This window comes from Chenopodium quinoa, unplaced genomic scaffold (assembly GCF_001683475.1).
Source record: "Chenopodium quinoa cultivar QQ74 unplaced genomic scaffold, ASM168347v1, whole genome shotgun sequence".
Classification (NCBI taxonomy): Eukaryota; Viridiplantae; Streptophyta; class Magnoliopsida; order Caryophyllales; family Amaranthaceae; genus Chenopodium; species Chenopodium quinoa.
The window spans coordinates 2766153-2787531 of NW_018744582.1; the positions used below are offsets into that span (position 1 = coordinate 2766153).

At 35.2% G+C, this 21379-nt stretch overlaps 3 protein-coding genes across 3 annotated transcripts; all 3 read left to right on the forward strand.

Moving 5' to 3' along the window:
* Positions 1-7172: 7172 nt before the first annotated feature.
* On the forward strand, positions 7173-11294 carry LOC110699366 (amino acid transporter AVT6C-like). Its single transcript, XM_021876890.1, has 5 exons — positions 7173-7770; positions 8964-9116; positions 9245-9448; positions 9860-10328; positions 10417-11294. The coding sequence occupies exons 1-5, from the start codon at positions 7182-7184 to the stop codon at positions 10541-10543; spliced, it is 1542 nt and encodes a 513-aa protein (XP_021732582.1). The 5' UTR covers positions 7173-7181; the 3' UTR covers positions 10544-11294.
* A 1845-nt stretch (positions 11295-13139) lies between these two features.
* LOC110699367 (amino acid transporter AVT6C-like) lies at positions 13140-16660 on the forward strand. The gene is made up of 5 exons (XM_021876891.1): positions 13140-13625; positions 14615-14767; positions 14968-15171; positions 15644-16100; positions 16184-16660. Exons 1-5 carry the CDS (start codon positions 13238-13240, stop codon positions 16302-16304), a joined length of 1323 nt encoding a protein of 440 aa, XP_021732583.1. The 5' UTR covers positions 13140-13237; the 3' UTR covers positions 16305-16660.
* Positions 16661-19171: 2511 nt separating this feature from the next.
* LOC110699369 (40S ribosomal protein S21-like) lies at positions 19172-20771 on the forward strand. Its single transcript, XM_021876893.1, has 4 exons — positions 19172-19285; positions 20060-20150; positions 20251-20383; positions 20476-20771. The coding sequence occupies exons 2-4, from the start codon at positions 20101-20103 to the stop codon at positions 20536-20538; spliced, it is 246 nt and encodes an 81-aa protein (XP_021732585.1). The 5' UTR covers positions 19172-19285; positions 20060-20100; the 3' UTR covers positions 20539-20771.
* The last annotated feature ends 608 nt before the right edge of the window (positions 20772-21379 follow it).

Genomic DNA, 21379 nt, shown 5'->3' on the forward strand with positions numbered 1-21379 from the left:
AAGGGTCACAATCACTTCTCACAATAAGAGCACTTCTCATATAAACCTAAGTTATACAGGTAACATTAATATACATATAATATAATATATATTAATATAATAACAGTGAATTAAACTTAATTTAAAATAAGTCTAAAAGAACAAGATCAGTATATTTTTTTTTTTATAAGTAAAAAGAATAATAATATGAGACCCCTCTCATCACGAGGAAAAATACCAAAAATAAACATTGAAAATATACCAAAGTTGTTACAGGAATCAGTATCCAAATTATTTGTAACTGGAAAACTGACGTTTTGCCATTTAAAGTGTTGTCTTATACATGTATTTTTATGTGGAATTTTCTAATTGTCGAAGACTCAAAGTAATGTAGGTGGGGTGAATATCTATGATTGTCTGATCAATATGCTTCAGAGGTGCCCCTGAACCTTAAATTGATTCAATGACATTATACTTCACATTTATTCGACCACACATCTCAATATTATCTTAGTACTTTGTACTCAATGATTATAATTACTCGTATTAATTAGCATTTGACTTTCGTAGTGATCATCCTTTATACTAAGTATTTTAAATAAAGGAATTTTGATTTGCACAGTACTAGCGCGTATCTTTTTTTATTTCAATGGATTTTCTTGATTTATTTAATAAAAACTCAGTGACATGTTATAAGATTAAAAAACAAATTGATAAGATAGATATTTAGGAAATATATTTTATATTATTTTGAGATTGCGTTGTATTATCTTTTAGTATTTTCCCTAAGACAAATATATTAGAATCCTACGTTGGTTAGGTTTCTAAGTGATTGTATAAATATTTGATGGAAGATGAATGGGAAGATTAACACTACTTTGAGATTATTTTGGCATGGTTTCATGAGCCAGGGCAAAACTCTTAATTTTGCTGTGAGAATACACAACAAACACAAATCAAGAACAACGAAGATCATTAATTGGTTGGAGATGAGAGACAAAACCGAAATTGATTTAACATATTATCTTGGATCAAGTGATAGTCCGGGAAATATAATCACGCGTATACAATTGCGTGGTGAGAATTATGATGAATGGGCTCAAGCAATGAGACGTTCTTTAATGGCTAAACGAAAGTTTGGCTTTGTAGATGGAACAATTGTGATGCCAAAGACGGATTCGAAGAAGTTGGAGGACTGGATTGCGGTTCAGTCTATGCTAGTCTCAAGGATCACTAACACGCTTGACCCGAAAGTTTGAGCGACAATTGGTGATTATGATGATGCAAGTGTGTTATGGTTGAACCTAAGAATCGATTCTGTGTGGTGAGTGGCACACGTGTATGTCAACTAAAGACAGCTCTTGGTGCGTGCTAGCAAGCCACTACGGAATCTATAGCTGATTATTTTGGTCGGCTTTCGAAGATTTGGAAGGAATTCTTGCTATACGTACGGGTTCCTAAGTGTAGTTGTGGAAAGTGCGAGTGTAATATTGTTACACAGGTAGAACGCATTCGAGAAGAAGATTATTTGCACTATTTTTTAATAGGCTTGGATGCACACTATGCAGCGATTCCATCTCAACTCCTTGCGCAAATCCCTCTCCCTAGTGTGGATGTGGCCTATCAAAACACAACAATGGCGGAACGCCTGCATGAAGGGAGTGCGAAGGTGGAGAATGCAACAACTTTCATGGTTGGTTAAAAATCCAAGCAAAGATATGAAGATAACAGTGATAAGTTTTGTAATCATTGTAATATAGTGGGCCATGACGAGAGCGGATGTTTTCAGATTATTGGCTATCCCGAGTGGTGGGGGGAACGTGGCCGTGGTGGTAGAGGACGCGGACAAGGTGGTGGAGGCCGTGGGGCTGGTCGTGGGTCATGTAGCACCGGCAGCAATGCAGCGGCAGCGACCTCATCCCAGCAACAATCCGTGAGGGCGAATAAGGTAGCTGGCTCGCCACAATCACAATCGAAGGCTTCCTCTTCCACTGATGATGCAACAGCTAGCTTGGTTGGCGTGAGTGCGGCCCAAGTTTAACAGATTATTGATATCTTAAATCCTAAAAATAGACAGTTGCATGGTAAGACAAATATAATACCCTGGATTGTGGATACGGGAGCATCAAATCATGTTACATGTGACTTTAAATTGCTCAAAAATGTGAAGAAAATCCAAAATTGTCCTGTAGGCTTGCCAGACGGCAAGTCAGCTAATGCGGATCAATTAGGAACAATCATATTGCCGGGAGGATTACAACTTGAGAATGTGCTTTATGTATCTCAGTTGACTTGCAATTTAATTTATGTGACTCGGTTAAGCGATGAATCTAATTTTATGTTGCAATTTACTAATAAAATATGTGTTATACGGGACCCGCAGACGAGGAAGGTGATTGGTGTGGGTGAACGCGAGGATGGACTGTATTTTTTCCGAGGTGTCCCTCAAGTGAAAGTTCTAGCGGTGGATGGAGATTCTTCGTTTAACTTATGGCATCAACGGATGGGGCATCCTTCAGAGTCAGTATTGAAATTGATTCTGGTTGTTAGTAGTCATTATAGGAAAAATAATAAAGTTTGTGATGTATGTCCTCGAGCAAAACAAACTAGGTCTAGTTTTCCAATTAGTGAGAATAAAGCAAGTCGTATATTTGAACTTGTGCATATAGAATTGTGGGGTTCATATAGAACACCTTCTTCATGTGGTGCTCGTTATTTTTTAACAATAGTTGATGATTTTTCAAGAGGTGTTTGGGTTTATTTATTACAAAATAAAACAGATGTTGAATTGATGTTATTAAAGTTTGTGGCTATGGTGAAACGACAATTTGATTATGTTGTTAAAATTATTAGAAGTGATAATGGAACGTAATTTAATTCCTTGTAAGATCATTTTAATAATAATGGCATAATTTTCTAAACATCTTGTGTGGGAACATCACAACAAAATGGAAGAGTAGAGAGAAAGCATCAACATATTTTAAATGTGGCACGAGCATTGAGATTTCAAGGGAATTTACCGATAAAATTTTGGGGGGAGTGTGTTTTAGCGACATGTCATCTAATTAATAGAACTCCGACCCCATTACTTGGTAATAAGGCTCCTTTTGAAGTGTTATTTGATAAACCACCGTCGTATGAGTATATTCGAGTGTTTAGGTGTTTGTGTTATGCTAGTAGGAGTAGAAGGTGTGTGTTTTTAGGATACCCGTTTGGAAAGAAGGGGTGGAGAGTGCTAGACTTAGAAGCCGAAGAAATATTTATTTCTCGTGATGTGCGATTTTTTGAAACCACTTTTCCTTATGATGATGCATTAAAGACAGTCTTGCCAGGGGATTTAAGAATAGGGGAATGAGTGATGTTGGAAGAGAAGATGCGGAGTGGGATGCCTTACAACCACGTACCGAGGTTGTCCCAGCCACTGACCACCACGATGGAAATCTTACGGGTGCTAAGCGCCAAGACGAGCAGCAGTAGTCCACTTCCCAGCCCACTGTAGCAATAACAAGTGCTGGGAGTGCGAGTGCGCTTGAGCAGCGTACCACAACTCGGCTAGCAGTGATTATAGAGGGAGCAGGGGGGAGTGCCGAGCATCAACAAGCATGCAATGGTGGGCAGAGCATGCGTGAGAATGAGGGAGAAGTTGATGGGTTCGGGAAAGGATAAAGAACAAAAATCCCAAATACCAAATACCGAGATTTTGTGACACATACTATACGACAATACAATCCATCATCAAGTAAATCATCTACATTATCATCTTCCTCAGGTACTCCTTGTCCTCTCACAAATTTTGTTAATTGCTCACGCTATTCTGAGAAACATAAAAAGTATATTGCAGCTATAACAGCGGGGCACGAGCCCAAAACTTTTAAAGAGGCAATGAAACACGCAGGTTGGCGAGATGCAATGGCCACAAAAATTAGAGCACTAGAAGACCAAGGCACATGGGTCCTTGAGAAGCTTCCACCCGGTAAATAAGCTTTAGGAAGCAAGTGGGTGTATACGGAGAAACGTGATGAGTATGGGAATTTACTGAGATTGAACGCAAGATTGGTGATATTAGGAAATCATCAGGTGGAAGGCCTTGATTACAATGAAACATTCGCACCGGTTGCAAAGATGACTACAGTTCAAACTTTTGTGGCAGTAGCAGCAGTGAAGAATTGGGAGGTACGTCAGATGGATGTGCGCAATGTATGTTTACATGGAGACTTGGAGGAAGAAATTTACATGAAAATTCCTCCAGGTTTCAATAAAAATAACTCTGATTATGTGTGCAGGATTAAAAAATCATTGTATGGTCTAAAACAGGCCTCCCAGATGTTGGTTTGCAAAATTGACTGTAGCCTTGAAGAAATATGGATTTAAGCAATCCTACTCAGATTACTCTTTGTTCACATTGACCAAAGAAAATTGCAGTTGAATGTGTTGATATATGTGGATGATTTGATTGTTGCAGAGAACAATAAAGTAATCTTATCGAAATTCAAGGCATACTTGGGAAACTATTTTAAGATGAAGGACTTGGGAGTATTAAAATACTTCTTAGGCCTTGAGGTTGCGAGAAGTAAGCATGGAATTTACCTTTGCTAACGGAAATATTCATTGGATATTATTTCTGAAATTGGATTATTGGGAACTAAGCCCACAGATTTTTCGATGGAACAGAATCATAAATCAGCTCTTGCAGAAGGCAAAGTATTGGAGGATGTGGAAAAATATAGACAACTTGTTGGACGTCTAATTTACTTGTTTGTAACTAGGCTGGATCTAGCATATCCTGTTCATATTTTGTCTCAGTTTATGTAGAATCTGAGAGAAGAACATTGGGAGGCCGCGCTTCGAGTGGTGCGTTATTTGAAGAAGAATCCAGGACAAGGGATACTTCTTCGATCGGAAAGTGAATTGCGACTTGAAGGTTGGTGTGACTCTGATTGGGCTAGTTTTCCATTGACTAGAAGATCGTTGACAGGTTGGTTTGTGTTGCTTGGTTTTTCACTTGTGTCTTGGAGTACCAAGAAACAACAAACTATTTCTAAATCATCTGCAGAGGCAGAATATAGGTCAATGGCGGCCGTGACATGTGAACTAAAGTGGTTGAAACAACTACTAAGAGCATTAGGTTTGCAACATTCGCAGGGTATGAATTTATTATGTGATAGTCAGTCAGCCCTGTACATTGCTAAGAATCCGGTATTCCATGAGAGAACGAAACATATTGAAATTGATTTGCATTTTGTGAGAGATGCAATTATAGAGGGTTTAATTTTGCCTTTGTATGTTCCTATGAAGGAGCAGCTTGCGGACATTTTTACCAAAGCCTTAGGGAAGGCTCAGTTCGAGTCGCTACTTGCCAAGTTGGGCATTCGAGATCTTCATGCTCCAACTTAAGGGGGGATGATAAGATAGATATTTAGGGAATATAATTTATATTATCTTGAGATTGCATTGTATTATCTTTTAGTATTTTCCCTAAGATAGATATATTAGAATCCTACGTTGGTTAGGTTTCTAAGAGATTGTATAAATATTTGATGGAAGATGAATGGGAAGATTAACACTACTTTGAGATTATTTTGGCACAAATTCTCTTCAATTAAATAATGTATACGTGTCCTAAAAAAAAAAATATATGTGTGTTTATTTACAAAAATATATACGTATGTATACTTTATTTATTTGTTATTTTTTTAAGGTAGGGAGAAGAATTTTGACCATACCTCAACCCTCATGATTGTTTTGGTCTAATATTTGCAAGTTAAATACTTTAAAAGTGAGGTGGGAAGGGTGAAGGACCCCCAGCCTCAAAGTGTCTCTAGTGAAAATTGAACCCTCAAGCTTAAGGTTGAAAGGTACAATCTTTCCCACTAGACCAATCTTAACTTAATGTATATATATACTTATTTGAAATACCACATATATATACCTGACGATTAGGCTAACATGTCTGACAAGGCATAATAAATAATAAGAGGACAAGTGGAAGTAGAAGAAGTCTAAATCAAACATGGATAAAAACAAAAACAATAGAAAAATAAAGGACCCAAATCATGCCCATCAAGAACCAGTTCATTTGATTAGGAATCCCTCTCTTGATCCCCAAAAAAGGGGCCGAAACATAGATGAGAATTGAGTCGAACAATAACGTCATTTCTCTATATTTATGTTTCCTTCCAATGATAACACACTTTGCCTAAGTTTTTGCATTATATATTATGATAATTGCATGTCGTGTTACGTTTCTTAACCACACGAAAATTCGTTGCTATTGTCAATAATCATTGTCGTCATCTAGGCGCAAAATTCTTGATATAATCAGGTATCTTCTTAAGTTTCAAGTAATTGTATTTATGGTTTAGAAGGTTCAATACACTATTTGTCATTTTCATTACTAGTACTTTCGATTTTATTTGTGATGGGGTATAGGTGTTAAGACGGCCTTTTTTTTTTTTGGTGATTTATTAAAACTGAGATAAGTCGTTTTCAACTACTAATTTATATTTATCATTTAATTTAAGAAGAGGAGATAACTCTATATAGGGAGTAGTTTTTAATACTTAAAGAGAATCATAAACCATTGAGTGAGTTACATTTGTATTTACAATAATATTCTTGATGAATCAACCCTTATATTTAAAGTTCACTATTTGAGTATAATGAAAATAAACAATATAATATTTAAAGCTTGATGAACTTTCATTTTAATTTGACATTATGTTATCTCAAACTAAAATAGGGTCATAGTCAATACTAGCCACATTTTCAATTGATGAATTGATGTATCTCTGTCTTGTCTCTAAGGCTTTGCTTTATTCACATTATCTCCGCTACTAATTTTACTAAAATTAAGTTGGTCAATACTTTAAAATAAATTTAGAGATGAAGATATGTTAAGGAATTCACATGTGAATAACGTAAAAGTCAAATTGTTGTAAACATTAAGAAATAAAAAAAGTACTTCGTATTATGTGCTACAATTAGTTTTACCTTATTTGAAGTCGCATAGAAAATTCACAACTATACGGAAAATATAATCATGGAAACACATTGTTTACAATACAATCATTACATCTTTACGGGATCAAAATATTAACTACTACGTAAATAGAAACAAAAGGGCATACCACAAACCGCTTTCAATGACCAAAAATAACAAATTCAATACACCTTGTGATCTTATATAAGGACATAATAGCCGTATGCTAGACTGGGTTTTATCCATTTTTACAAGATCTAAAAAGATAGCCAACTTTCTCAAGCCAACTCTATCTATTTATATTCTTATTTTTCTCACTCTTTCTCAATCATATTCAGGCACAAAATCTAGCTTAAAAAGGGGCAACATCACAAAACTTAGCTTCAAATCTTCAAACCCCACCAAAAAAAAAACCCAGAAAATGAAGGGAAAAGAAGAAAGAGAAACAGAATCAAGAATTGAAATCCCATTACTGGAGAAATTGGATGATGAAGAAGAATCAGGAGAAAAAGGGGCAAGCTTAGCAAGTGCAGTATTCAATATATCAACTACTATGATTGGGGCTGGAATTATGTCAATTCCTGCAACTTTTAAGGTTTTGGGTGTTTTCCCAGCTTTGATTGTTCTTGTAATTGTTGCAATTATGGGAGATATCACTGGAGAGTATATGTTAAGGTATACTCATTCTGGAAAGTCAACTACTTATGCTGGATTAATGGGGGAGTCTTTTGGAAGAGTTGGTTCTCTTGCTTTGCAAATTTGTGTTATGATTACTAGTTTTGGGTGTCTTATCATCTATCTCATTATTATTGGTAAGTTGGTTTTTGTTCTTAATCTCTATTTTCTTTTCGTTGTTTTGTATATAATGGATATTTAATTTTCATATTATTTGTGTATTTGGTAGTTTGTTTGAATATATGGATTAATATAGATGACCTTTTGGATAGCTATTAAGATGGCTATTGGGAAATCAGACCAAGTATTTGAGGGTCTCCTATAGGTTGTAAGCTTATAACCTCCTCGACCCATGTTATTCGGACTCTTTATTTTACCTCATATACCTGAATGGGACCGTAAAGGTAAGAATTTGAGGGTGTCTGCCAATCAGGTGTCCTATGTGTTATGACCCCATGTTACCCGGACTCTTTATTTTACCCCGAGTGTGACCATAAATGTGAGAATTTGAGGGTACTTATGAGAGTTATGACCCTATGTTATATGGGCTCGTATTGATAACCATGAACTTTTTCTTCATAAATTAGCAATGTTTGACACTTGAACGCGTACTTTGTGTTTAATATGATACTGATATACTGATAATACGGACTCGTCGTGGACCAATAAAATGACACTATGTAGTTTGTTGATTGGCTGTCTTGTTTGTATATTTTTGGAGTATAATTCTTGTAATAATGCTTCAATATTAGCCCTGCATATATGTGTGGTCATGTGGTGGAAAATAAATTGGCATAATAACAGCTTCATAATCTGATCAATGACTAAACTTTGAGGGTGAAAGTATAATTTGTAGTTGGTTTCCTGCAACTGGTCTAAGTATTGATGGTTAATGGGCACTAAACTGCAATTTGTCCACTAATTAATCTAAGAAAGGTACATGCCTGTCTCTGTATGATTGTTACTCAACATTGGTGGTCTTAGAGTCCTAAACTCCTAATCCATTTAATGTCATGGACCTGTGGCAAGGAGATATCAAACTAATCTTTAAGAGTTTTCACCTTCTGGAACACTTAATAGAGTTGAAAATGAAAGTAATAATTATGCATGCGAAATTGCTAATGGTATGTTCTTGTAAATTTTCATGCAACTGTACTACAAAAACCTGCTCTAGGTCTTTAACCAATATTATTTTTGTGGTTGTAGCTGTAGCCTCATTAGCTATCATAACCTGAAACAGTAGAATCTATCCGATTGATCAGAATCCTGTTACTTTACGGTTTTACATGGGACTAACTACCTTTTATTTCCCTTTTTTATTTTTTTTCAGGGGATGTGCTTTCTGGAACCCATTCCGGGAGCACCATCCACACTGGACTACTACAGGAATGGTTTGGGTTTTATTGGTGGACTTCGCGTGCCTTTGCAATTCTCTTTGTGGTGATTCTTGTTATCCTTCCTCTGGTGTTGTTTCGTCGTGTAGGTCAGTACTTCAGACAGTCCTGTAAAAATAATATTCCCTGTGGCTAATGGATATTGCTTGTGTCAACATTGTTTGGAATTCTGCTTTTTTATTTCAACTTCTTACCATGTCCTTATTTTGCTGTTCAGATTCACTTAGGTACACTTCATTATTGGCAATTCTCCTTGCCTTAGTGTTTGTTGTCATATCCTCAATATTGGCAATAGAAGCAATGTTGGAAGGGAAAACACAAAACCTGAAGCTAGTGCCGGATTTTTCCCGTCAAGGCTCAATCCTCAGTCTTTTTACCACCATCCCAGTTTTTATGACTGCTTTTGGATATCAACTCAATGGTAAGGGTGCTGAACACTATGCTATCAGCTGTTAGTTTCTTATTGCTTCTCGGGTTGCTAATATTGTACCTGTTGGGTTTTCCTCCTCTTCTTTCTTTCTTTTTCTAGTTTGAAATTCTTGATCTCTTATTATTCGATATGGTACTGGAATAAGTTAGGCAGAACATAGTTTTATGCTGGTGGTTAAATTGTAAGTGTACACTGAAATTTGGAGTAATTTAAAGAAACTAATAGACATGTGAAATGGTTGTAATCAACTCGAGGCCGTGTCCATGTTTTCTTCATCCAACAATTTACTATTTTTTTTTATTTTTTATTTTTATTTAAAAAAAGCATAAATCTGTACCAGTGCATCTGTGCATGTAGCTGTTCTCAGCAGTGATATTCATTTGAATTTACTATATTTTGCAGTTCATCCTATTAGGGCAGAGCTTGGAGAACCTTCAGACATGAGAGTGGCTATCAGGATATCACTTGTCATATGCGCTTTCTTTTATTTCTGTATTGGATTCTTCGGCTATCTATTATTTGGGGATTCTATTGATGCGGACATGCTGGTGAACTTCGACCAGATTGGTCATGGTACTATGATTGGGTTAGTAATCAATGCCATTGTTCGATTAAGCTATGCAGTTCACCTCATGCTGGTGTTTCCTTTGATAAATTTCTGTCTGAGAGCCAATTTAGATGAGCTCTTCTTCCCGGACAAGCCTGACTTAGCCAAAGACACACCAAGATTCATATGCCTCACGTCTATACCACTTGTCCTTGCTTATCTGGTTGCAATCGCCATACCAAGCATATGGTACTGCTTCCAGATACTGGGTTCAACAACTGTTGTTTTCCTTATACTCATATTTCCATCCTCTATCATTCTAAGGTACTTTTTTAGCAAATTTTAATTTGGTGCTGTTCAGATGCTTGTTAATATGTTTGTTGGCAAAATTTTTGACGGTAATTATTGGCAGGGATATTCATGGGATCTCTACATCATGGGACAAGGTGGTCGCAGTCTTGCTTGTACTTGCTGCGCTATTTACCAGCACAATTGCTATGTGGACCAATTTGTCCACTACTTCGGGAAGTACAGCCTAGCCGTTTTCTCGCAGTCACCCACATTAGCAGGTTTTATAGTCTATCGTGATTTGTGCACTTCAGTTCTAGCTGAAGTTTGCTGATCTGGTGATCACGCTGATCAGTTTATCCGTCTCTCTTATTCATCAGGCTTCCTTTATCTTCTGCGCCTGGATTTTCCTGAATTGACACATTTTCTTGTGGTGGTTGAATTAACCAATGTATATTCTTCCTGTAAAATGTAAATATTCTTTTCTGAACCACATTTATCTCTACCAACAAGAGAGAGCTGGTCTGAGCCTCTTTGGTTGAAGCTTCTTAGCATACTGAATTGATCGTTGGAGTTCTCATACATGTCAGTGAAACTTTAAGGTGAAGGGAAGGAGCTTGTTTTTTATATTGTGGCTGAATGGATTTTGTCAAACCTGTGAATGAACGTATCAAAGTGGTAGCAATTGCAGCATCGGATCCTCAGTCCAAGTGCAAGGGGTCCTGTAGTTTGTAAGATCTATAATGTTACTATCTTTACAAAATGCTTAATTGTAAATTGTATTGTATCAGTAGCTCAATCTCTTTGGCTGCTGAACAGTGATTTTAGTTTATGCAGTCATTCGGTTTGTTACTGATCTTGCATGGTATTGTCGTGTTGATTCATGTACTCTTGTGAGAAATACTCGTAAAACTTAGGCTCTATACCACATCATTGTAAATTTCCTGTTTTCAGCTTTAAGAGTTTGAAAAAGTATAAATGATATAAGTTGAAAATTAGTCATACCTCCTACTTACAACATTTATGACTATGTATATTGTATTGAGAAAATTGTAAACAAAAAACGATAAAGAACATTTCCTGAGTACAGCACTTAATGAGTTAACTGCCGTTTACTAGGCTACAATATGTGCTTGGTTGGCAAGTGGCGATGTTGTCTGTATCAAGTGCCCCATATGACCTTATTACTGCTAATACTCCTTGATGCTTGTAGATTGTTCTAAAGCAAGTAATCAGGTATGGACCCAGCGAGTTGGCCCAGAAAATCGGGCTAAGTTTCGCATGATGTAGTTGGGTCCAGTTTCACAAACAAAATTCATAGGATGCATTACCTTTGTGTTGCGACTTTACCATAGACAGTTAACATAAAGGCCCCATTTGAGATGTAAAATGGTTTTTTTTTTTTTTTTTTTTTTTTTTTTTTTTTTTTTTTTTTTTTTTTTTTTTTTTTTTCATGTTCTTTCTATTGGTAAAGTTTTAAATTTGTGTTTTTCTTGTTATTTGTTGTATATTTTTTTTAGAAAATCAGATAGAGTATTAGAGTGAAAATTAATTGTTTGATTTCAATAATCAAATGGAAGAAATTCTCTTTATTATTTATTGTATCATTTGACATTAATTCATATACTGTATGTAGTACTTGCATTTTGCCTCATAATGAACATTCCATTTGGCAATTCATTTAACGAGTATGTTGGCTGAAGTTTTTAGGGAAGGTGCTGCATTAGGGATTCGTGATTAATTCTTGTCTACATCTTTACCTTTGTTTGTCTACTAATAAAAAACAAATGTTTATTTTTCTTTGTTGTCGACTATTTTCTTTTTGGTGTATTGTTTAAATCTTTAATCATTTTAATCTACAAAATTCAATTTAAGTATGAAATACGATACGATTTGGTCTCATAATCTTTATTTATTTGATCTAATTCTAATTAAATAAGTAATAAAATCTATAAATAAGGTAAATAACACATAGCCAAAACTTTATCAAAATGCATCAACTTTGATTGTATATGATTTAGTGAGAATTCTTAGGCAGGATAGCATAATAGGATTCCTATCCAGGGGATATGGATGTCACAAGCTCACAATTTATCTTTAGGGCAATAATATATGCATTCAATACATTTATCGTTAGGGCAATAATACATGCATTCAATACATTTATTAAAATCTTCATAGTATATTCTTTACAACCAACCAACAAAGTGTTGATTCACTTGGTAAGGTTCTTATCTCATATCCTAGAGGTCTGAGATTTGAATCCTACCAAGTGAGGTTGTAAATACTGGACCAAAAACTGCGAGGGTTAAGATGTGGTCAAGATTCTCCTTACTAATTAAATAAAAAAATATATTTTTTTACAACCAACCAAGAGAAACTCGTTAATAACATATTCCAGCATTCTTTTCAAAAGAAAAAATAAGCCAACAACTACTTTTGTCGAACATAAAACCTAATAAAAATAATCCATATCATTTACTTGTTATAAGCTAACAACTGCTTATACTAACAACTGCTTATTCAATCACTCAAAGCTATTTACTACCATTACTTTGTCAAACAAGACCAAATATCTCAAATTTGATATCTAAGACCTGAAATCAAATTTCAATTACTCAACACGACTCTCATTTAAGACTTGTTCCTACATCCAACTCTTCAATAATTGTAAAAAAATCGTCGTGTTTCACATGGGCCAATACCACGTCCAAGTACATCCTTTATAAAAACATCAAAAATCTGATTTTGTCCCCCATGTGACGTCCAGGTACATGCCCCTTCATCAAAATTACCATAAATACCACTCTCACCCTTTCTATTTTCATCTCTTTTAAAATAGAAAGGGTGAGAGTGGTATTTATGGTAATTCTCACACCACAACAAAACCAACAACCAAAAAAACGCGCGGGGCAGTTTTGTAATTTCATCACTTCGCCGGTAAAATGATTTCCGATGCCGGAGCTCCACTACTTCCGACGAAATGCGTCGCCGAAAAACGAACCGACAAAGAAGCGTCGATTTCTGGTGCCGTGTTTAATGTGTCAACGAGCATTATCGGCGCCGGAATTATGTCTATTCCGGCGACATTGAAGGTTCTCGGAGTTATTCCGGCGTTTTTCCTGATTGTTACCGTCGCTTTGTTGTCGGATTTATCTGTCAACTTTTTGCTTCGGTTTACTAACTCCGGTGGTTCGGCGAATTTTTCCGGCGAACCGGCGACGTATGGTGGTGTTATGAGGGAGTCTTTTGGTTGGATTGGATCTTTGCTTGTTAAGCTTTGTGTGATCATTTCAAATTGGGGCTGCTTGATCGTTTATCTTATTATTTTAGGTGACAATTTTATTTTATTTTTTTAATTTTTTAAATATATTTATTCATTTTTCTTCATGTTTTGCATTGATACATGTAGTTTGATTTAATTTTTTTAATCTATGTTTTGGTTTTAGTGTTTTTAGATTAGTTTATTTTGGTGGTAGAGATTTAAATTAGATGAAAAGTCTAGCAAAAGTCTCACTATAATTGGAAAAGGTTCTAGTATGTAACTATGTACATAGTCGTGAAGTGTGGATTAGTACATAGTCGTGCTGTGCGAGTACTAATGAAGTGAATCGAGTGATAATGTAATATACTCGTGTTAGTGTAGGTAGTCGTGTGGATACTTGATAGAGTCATAGAGCCGAAGCAAGTGATATACTAGTGTAGATAGTCGATGGAGCTCACGATCCCTAGCCCAACCTTAATATGTTTTGTACGCAGTACGTGTTCGATAACGAATATGTAAAGTAGATATGATGTAGTGATAATCATCATCAGGTGTGACCAACTCGAATCTGACCCGAAATGAACATGAATCGATCTGATCATTTACTGTACTGCCTTCTTGAAAGAACTGAACTTTGATCTAACAACTTAGGTAGATAAAGTGCCACATCCATACATCCATTTATGTGCTGTGCAATTTATGCTAATTCTTGCAAATTTATGTGCTTTTGAGAGACTGTTTCTGTATTGGATTGATTGTTTTATTGGACTCGCTCTGTCTATAGTTAACTTGCAGCTTGAATTAATGTCAAAAGATCAAATTCAAGCTGGTTGAATTAGAATTTTATTCTATTAGGGACAAATCTGGACTGTCAATGAGGTATATAGAACAATCTGATTAGGTGATTACTCGTAAGTTGTAACAATTTGGCAGTGACAATGTGGCATAGCTTATTTTCTTTTTGTGTTGGGCATTCGTATATTTAAATACGATGATGTTTTCCATGACGAGCTCTTAAAACATGTGCTTAATATCCTAATGCTTTTTATCCCGGCAGGGGATGTTTTCTCTGGGAGTGAGAATGGAGAGTCCATTCATTTGGGTGTTTTACAAGAATGGTTTGGCTCTCATTGGTGGAATGCTCGGCCTTATGCCCTTTTCTTCATTGTCGTATTCATTCTTCTCCCTTTAGCACTTTTCCGGCGTGTTGGTAAGCTCAACTCAGTCTATTTGTGCTGTTAACAGTATTTACTTTATGCTGTAATAAGAATTTCTTGCTAAAATGTGGAGATGCTTTCCTGAAAAACTATCGATTAAAGCCCTAGTTAAACGTTACTCAGGCGTGATCATTAGAATCTGTTCAAACATGATCTAAGTATGAGCTGAACTCCCATTTTTTTTTTCATGCAGAATCCTTGAGGTTTTCCTCTGCAGTGGCTGTTCTCCTAGCCGTGGTGTTTGTTTGCATTAGCTTCGTGATGGCCATCTCTGCGCTCTTTGAAGGAAATGTTCAAAAGCCTAGATTGTTTCCTGAATTGGATGGTCATTCTTCATTCTTCAACCTCTTCACTGCTGTCCCAGTAATTGTAACAGCATTCACATTTCACTTCAATGGTGAGTAAAAAAAATTTCAACTATAATAGTATTAAGTGAATTCCGACATAATATGAGCCAGTAGAAGTGGTATGTGCAAAATAATCCGAACTATGAGTAGTTAATTTACCAACTTATACATATTTTTGCTCTCTAGTCCAAAGGAACTTTTTTACATGAAAATATATAAACTAAAGCTTTCTTAACTGCCTTGAGAAAAGAAAAGAAGGGAAGGTGTTTCTCTAATCTTTGCACTAAACTATAAATAGACCTTTAATTTTCCTGTTACAATTTTTTTTCCCCTCGAAACTGAAAAATTATGCAAAACTGTGTTGCTGGGAAATTTTCTCAGTTCAGCACAAGCTGCTCAGTGGTCACTTTCTGAATATTTTAAGTAAATTTTTTTGATACTAATTACTATGAGTTAAAGGTAAATGAAATCATATTTTGATAAAAAGAGTGCATCTGAAATATTAACTGTTTTCCTTTGTAGTCCATCCGATTAGCTCAGAACTTGGCAAGCCGTCTAAGATGACAACAGCAACAAGAATTTCTCTCATACTTTGTGTTGTCATCTACTTCTCTGTTGGCTTCTTCGGGTACCTTCTGTTTGGGGAGTCAATTGCTTCCGACATACTTGTAAACTTCGACAGGTCTTCTGCAAGCCCTTTCCTGAATGATGTGGTACGGTTGAGCTACGCTTTTCACCTTGTGCTAGTCTATCCTCTGCTGAACTTCTCTCTGAGAGGCAACATAGATGAACTCCTGTTCCCTAAGAAGCTAGTTTTAGCTAATGACAAATTCAGATTCATTTCTCTCACTTTAGTACTATTGGGCTTATCCTACTTGGCTGCTATTGCCATCCCGGATATATGGATATTCTTTCAGTATGTTGGTTCTACTACCATCATCTCAATAGCATTCATTTTCCCTGCTGCCATCACTCTAAGGTATACTACTCTGGCTTTTACTTCTTTTCATTAGCTATGGATACAAATTGTCATTGCTTATGAAATCTGTTTTCTCATGGCAGAGATGTTCGCGGCATATCTTCAACTAGAGATAAAGTTGTTGCCTTGATAATGTTGACTTTGGCAGTAGTTACCAGCACGATTTCTATTGCAACAAATATTTTCAACGAAAGCAAGTCTTAGAATTACCCTGGTTGTCTGGCTCGATTGTATTCATTGTGCGTATTTTTGGTATATTATATGATCATAGTGTCTATAAATTGAGTGGGAATGCGGTTGATTTTAGCACCATGAGCTATTCATTTGTAGATGCAAGTTAATGAGTAAATCCATGGCCTTGTTCCATCTTGGAATGATGTCTTTGTATCATGGACTGGAGGTATGTGTATGTAACTGTGATGGAGAGTTGGCCATCTGCATATAGAAATAGGGTGAGAGGTTTTTGCAATCTAATGTAACATATTATACATATATGGATTTCTACTCACAAAAAAACCCGACTATTTAGAATGGTATAACAAGGGTAATTTTATTTAGAAGAGGGCAACAACACTCGTTCGGCAGATTGTTTGCTATGTCAGACTGTTGGTTCTTCAATGCTCCACATCAAAAGTGCATACTCCGTTTTCACTCAAAGAACTCACATCCATAGCATTTTCATTTTAACAGATATATTTAGTACAATCATTGAGTGAAAAATGTGAAATCTTAATTTTGAGTACTTTTTATTTAGAAAGGATCACTAAAGACTGTCCTTTACTACTCTCTGCGGAGTTTTAAGAGAATGAATTTGGTATAATATAATAATGTGAGTGCATGAATAATTTATTAGGATAAAAGTAATGTGAGGACTATGAAAGTGAATGTATATGAGAGAGAGTAGTGGGGACTATGAGAGATCGAATTAGAGAAATGATAAATTATTTGAGTGGGGTTTAAAGTAAGAGAGAAATAATAAAATACTAGATTAAGTCATGTGCCACACACGGTTTTTACAAAATTTTATAACTAATTATAATGTTAATTCAAAATCTACCAACAAATAATCCTCATATTTTTAAATGCTATTGAAAAAGTTTGAATCTTAATTTGTACCCATAATTGAGCCCTGAATTTGGATTAGACCAAACTGTGAACTAGGTAAAACACCAAAAAAAAGTAAAAGATATAGAATAATATTTTATACAATAAAAATATGGAAAATATGTGAATTTTTTTTTAGGAAGTGAATCACAATTATATGATTTGGTGAATATTTTTTTTAAGAAAGTGAATTACAATTGTATAAAGAAATGAATTTTTTTTTTAAGGAAGTGAATAAAAAAAACAAAGAAAAAAAGTTTTAGAGGGGGAAAAACAACACCAAGAAGTGACTCGTGTCATTCTTGGTGTCTGTTTTACTATTATGTTATTGATTGACATTAGTAATGCAACTTATAAAAAAAAAAAACATTCCTAAAATGATGCAAATTAAAAAAACAGAGGGAATAATCAAAGAAGCTACCAATATTTTAAAGGAAAAATTGATTCTAATAATCCCACCTTTGGCCGGTTCGCTGCTAATAATCCCACCTTTTGATTATTATCTAATAATCCCACCTTTAAGGGGCATTCTCTTCTAATGGTCCCTAACTTGTTGGTAACCGGTATAATGGGTTAACATGTCACGTGTCACTTTGTGATTCGTCGAAATATTTTTTTTTAAAAAAATTTAATTTTTTTTCCCTTTCCTTCTTCCTTAAAATAAATAAATAAATAAATTTTTTTTCTTACCTCCTAGTGGCCAAGGAAGTTAAAAAAAAAAAAAAAAAACTTACCCAAACAACAAATTACCGGTCATAAGGGACCATTAGAAGTGAATACCCCCCAAAGATGGGATTATTAAATATTAATCAAAAGGTGGGATTATTAACAGCGAATCGTTTAAAGATGGGATTATTAGAATCAATTTTTCCTATTTTAAATTGAACGGCTCTACCAAAAACCATTATACTACCTCCAAGGTCTCCAACTCTATCAATAAAATATAGGAATATGTAAAATATTTAAGTTAATTGTCTAAATAAACATGAATTTTGGCACAATTTTCTGTATTTCCAAATAACTTACCTATGAACATGATGGCAAACGAGAGCTACAAACTTCGTCCAAATGGCAAGAGTATAGTAATACTCGTATAGTCGGAAATTATTTATTACAAATGAAAACATGCGTAAATCATCATTCAAATTTTGCGTAACATTTAACCTATAGGCTATAGCCATTATAGAACATTGACTCTGTATGACAAATGCATAGGAGTAAATCACGTTGTTCGGAACTAGTCATGTGCAGTTGGGAAGTTTTTCGGTTCAATCACTTCGCATTAAGAAAACTTTTTAGTCCATTGTCAATAAAAGACTTTTCGATACACCTAGTATACTCTAATTTTATTACACACTGAGTTTTTAGGTAACGTTTTATAGTTTTCCAGTAACATTTGCCCTAATATAGGGTGGGTGACTTCTAATTGATTATGAGTTTTATTAAATGTCGAGATAATTTTAAATGATACATTTCAGGATAAATTTCTTCAATTGAGAGGGCAACCTTCCAATAAGAAAAAGGTTGTTATCGCCAATTAACCTACAATATTATACTCCCTTCATCTCATATTATAGTTCCCGTTTTCCAATTTTGGAAACTTAAAATGTTGTCCGTTTTTATTTTTGGATAGTATGTAAAGACCATTATACCTTATTTTTTTTAACTTTATTCATTGTACTTCCTAAATTACCCTTGAATTTCCCACTAGCCTTGTACATTTTTTCACTTTCTTTCTCTAACTTTTGTCTATGATCGTATTTCTCACTTTTTTAAATATACTTCATCATCTTCTCCTCCCATTTTTTAAATACCGTGAAAAAACACAAATAGGAATTATAATTTGGGACAGAGGGAATAAGAAATTGATCAATTTCAACTTTACCTATCATTTGCAATGCAGTGATAAATAGCCCAATAAAAGCCCATAAAAAAGTCGTAGGTTTAGTTGAAGGCCCATAAATTGGCCCACTGATAAGAAGTTAGGGTTTTCCCAAGGTCTTATAATCTCCTCACACTTCCCCTTATTCGTCTTCTTCACCCATCACTTGCGCCGTCTCTCTCCTCTGCTTCCTTCTCAGGTTTATTTCTCCTCTCTCCTTTGCTTCCTTCATTGTATTTTCCTTTTTATTTTGAATTTCTGAATTAGTTTGATCTTTACTTTTTAATTGTACTCCACAATTTCATGGTTGATTCTACATTCATGCCTTTTTATGTTGTTGTTGTACGTGTTGATTTAAATTTGTTTTTATTTTTTTGAAATTTCTGGCAAATTAAAGAGAAGTCTGTTTTTTTCAATTTTCTTCTGGGTAAAAAGTTGTTTAAATGGTTGAAATTTGTTGCTTTGAATTAGAAATGAAGAATATGATGTGGGATGTGGGTTTTTTGTTAAAATTTGCGGGTGTTGATCAAGTTTATTGGAATTAATGGATTGAATGTTTGAACTAGTTGTGATATATTCCAATTAATGAATTTTGTTTGGTTTTTCAACCAGAATTTAAAGTTACTTTCATTCTAAAATCTAAATTATGGCTTGATAATCAGGCTGTTTGTTGAAACCCTTGCTGAATATATTATGGGGTTTCTGTTTGGACAATTTGAATTGATTTGATTGTAATTAGTATAAGCTTGCTAATTATTGATTATATACTAAGGGTTGCATTTTTGTTTCAAGTATTTTTAGCTTTAATGTTGGTTCATGGCTGCTATTGGTATATGTTTAGGTTAATCGGTCGTCTACTCATCGGTTGTCGTTACTAATTGATTGAATGTATAGCGTAATTTTACTTATTGCTTTTGCTGAGAATGGTTTTCTTGGAGCATGTTTTGATAGTTTTTTTTTATGTGTAAAATAGGTATTTGCATTGTTGTGTTATCACCTAAAAACTAAGCAAAGATGCAAAACGACGAGGGAGAGATCATTGATCTTTACATTCCCAGGAAATGGTATGCTTACATTTTGTTATGCTAATGTGATTAGCTTGTCTTTTATAGTCCTTGCTTTACTGGATAATTGATGTCTTTTCTGGGTCTCGTGTTATTTCAGTTCGGCCACTAACAGGTTGATCTATTCCAAGGACCATGCTTCAGTCCAAATCAACGTTGGTCACTTAGATGACAGGGGTATTTACACTGGCAGCGCCACCACCTTTGCTCTTTCTGGTTTTGTCCGTGCTCAGGTCTGCAAAGTTTACATATTCTCTTTAATTCTTTCTTGTTAAATAGCCGTCTGCACTGGGTAGCCTTACATAGGATTTATTTTCCTGTGCAGGGTGATGCCGACAGTGCCCTTGATCGCCTTTGGCAGAAGAAGAAGGCTCAAAGTGGCCAGTAAGGAGTTCACATAATTGCAGTTAGTGTTCCTGGGTAGTATCAACCAGGAAGGATGTGGAAGTTCGAGTGCTGATGTTATGAATCAAAAAAAGATTTAAGAACTTAATTTTGTATTTTTACTCTTTTGGAGTTTTAGAGTATTTTTAGTTGAATTGAATGTTAGTTCTTTGGCTATAATATGGATTTGATGGTATATCATCAGCTAATATGATTAATTTTGCAGTCTTCCCTCTATTTTGTGCTAAATCTTTGGTAGTATTTTGGTTTCTTTTCCATGTTCGGGTTTGCTATATCTGAGCAAGTGAGTAGTATTGCAGGCATCCAAGTGAAACAATTTGTAGTTGGATCAAACTACTTCCCGTGTGTTGAATTTGAGTATTTTAATTTTAGTTATCTACAGAATGTGTAAACTCTGGTGCAACAAACATCTTAAATTTATACACATCTATCTTTCCATTCAAGCTCCGATTTGAGATGACTCATGTTACTGTAAAGGCAGTGATAATTTTGATTGAGGCCTATGCTCTGAAGTATTGGAGAGAAATGGGTATATAGTGTTGGTCATTGTTAAGAGCAGTGAGTTGAGCGGTTTAAGGTCGAGAATTAAGTGTAATGAGGTAGTATGCTTTGGAGAAGGATCTGAGCACAAAGGCTAGCGATTCAAGCGCAAGCCTATGCACTGAACCATTGGTGAGGGAGAAGGCAGTGGATTTGACGGTTTAAGGTTGAGATCTAAGCGTAATGAGGAATATGCTTTGGTGAAGGATTCAATCACAATGGTCACAGGGAATGCTTTTGAGGATTCAATCACATGGTCATAGGTATCAAGCGCAAGCCTATGC

Bases quoted from the DNA above. Each gene is read 5' to 3' on its own strand.
- LOC110699366 (XM_021876890.1), top strand. From the start codon at position 7,182: ATGCTAGACTGGGTTTTATCCATTTTTACAAGATCTAAAAAGATAGCC. The intron at 7,771-8,963 runs GTAAGTTGGTTT...ATTTTTTTTCAG, and splicing joins CATCTATCTCATTATTATTG to GGGATGTGCTTTCTGGAACC. The intron at 9,117-9,244 runs GTCAGTACTTCA...TTTGCTGTTCAG, and splicing joins GGTGTTGTTTCGTCGTGTAG to ATTCACTTAGGTACACTTCA.
- LOC110699367 (XM_021876891.1), top strand. From the start codon at position 13,238: ATGATTTCCGATGCCGGAGCTCCACTACTTCCGACGAAATGCGTCGCC. The intron at 13,626-14,614 runs GTGACAATTTTA...TTATCCCGGCAG, and splicing joins CGTTTATCTTATTATTTTAG to GGGATGTTTTCTCTGGGAGT. The intron at 14,768-14,967 runs GTAAGCTCAACT...TTTTTCATGCAG, and splicing joins AGCACTTTTCCGGCGTGTTG to AATCCTTGAGGTTTTCCTCT.
- LOC110699369 (XM_021876893.1), top strand. From the start codon at position 20,101: ATGCAAAACGACGAGGGAGAGATCATTGATCTTTACATTCCCAGGAAA. The intron at 20,151-20,250 runs GTATGCTTACAT...GTGTTATTTCAG, and splicing joins CTTTACATTCCCAGGAAATG to TTCGGCCACTAACAGGTTGA. The intron at 20,384-20,475 runs GTCTGCAAAGTT...TTTCCTGTGCAG, and splicing joins CTGGTTTTGTCCGTGCTCAG to GGTGATGCCGACAGTGCCCT.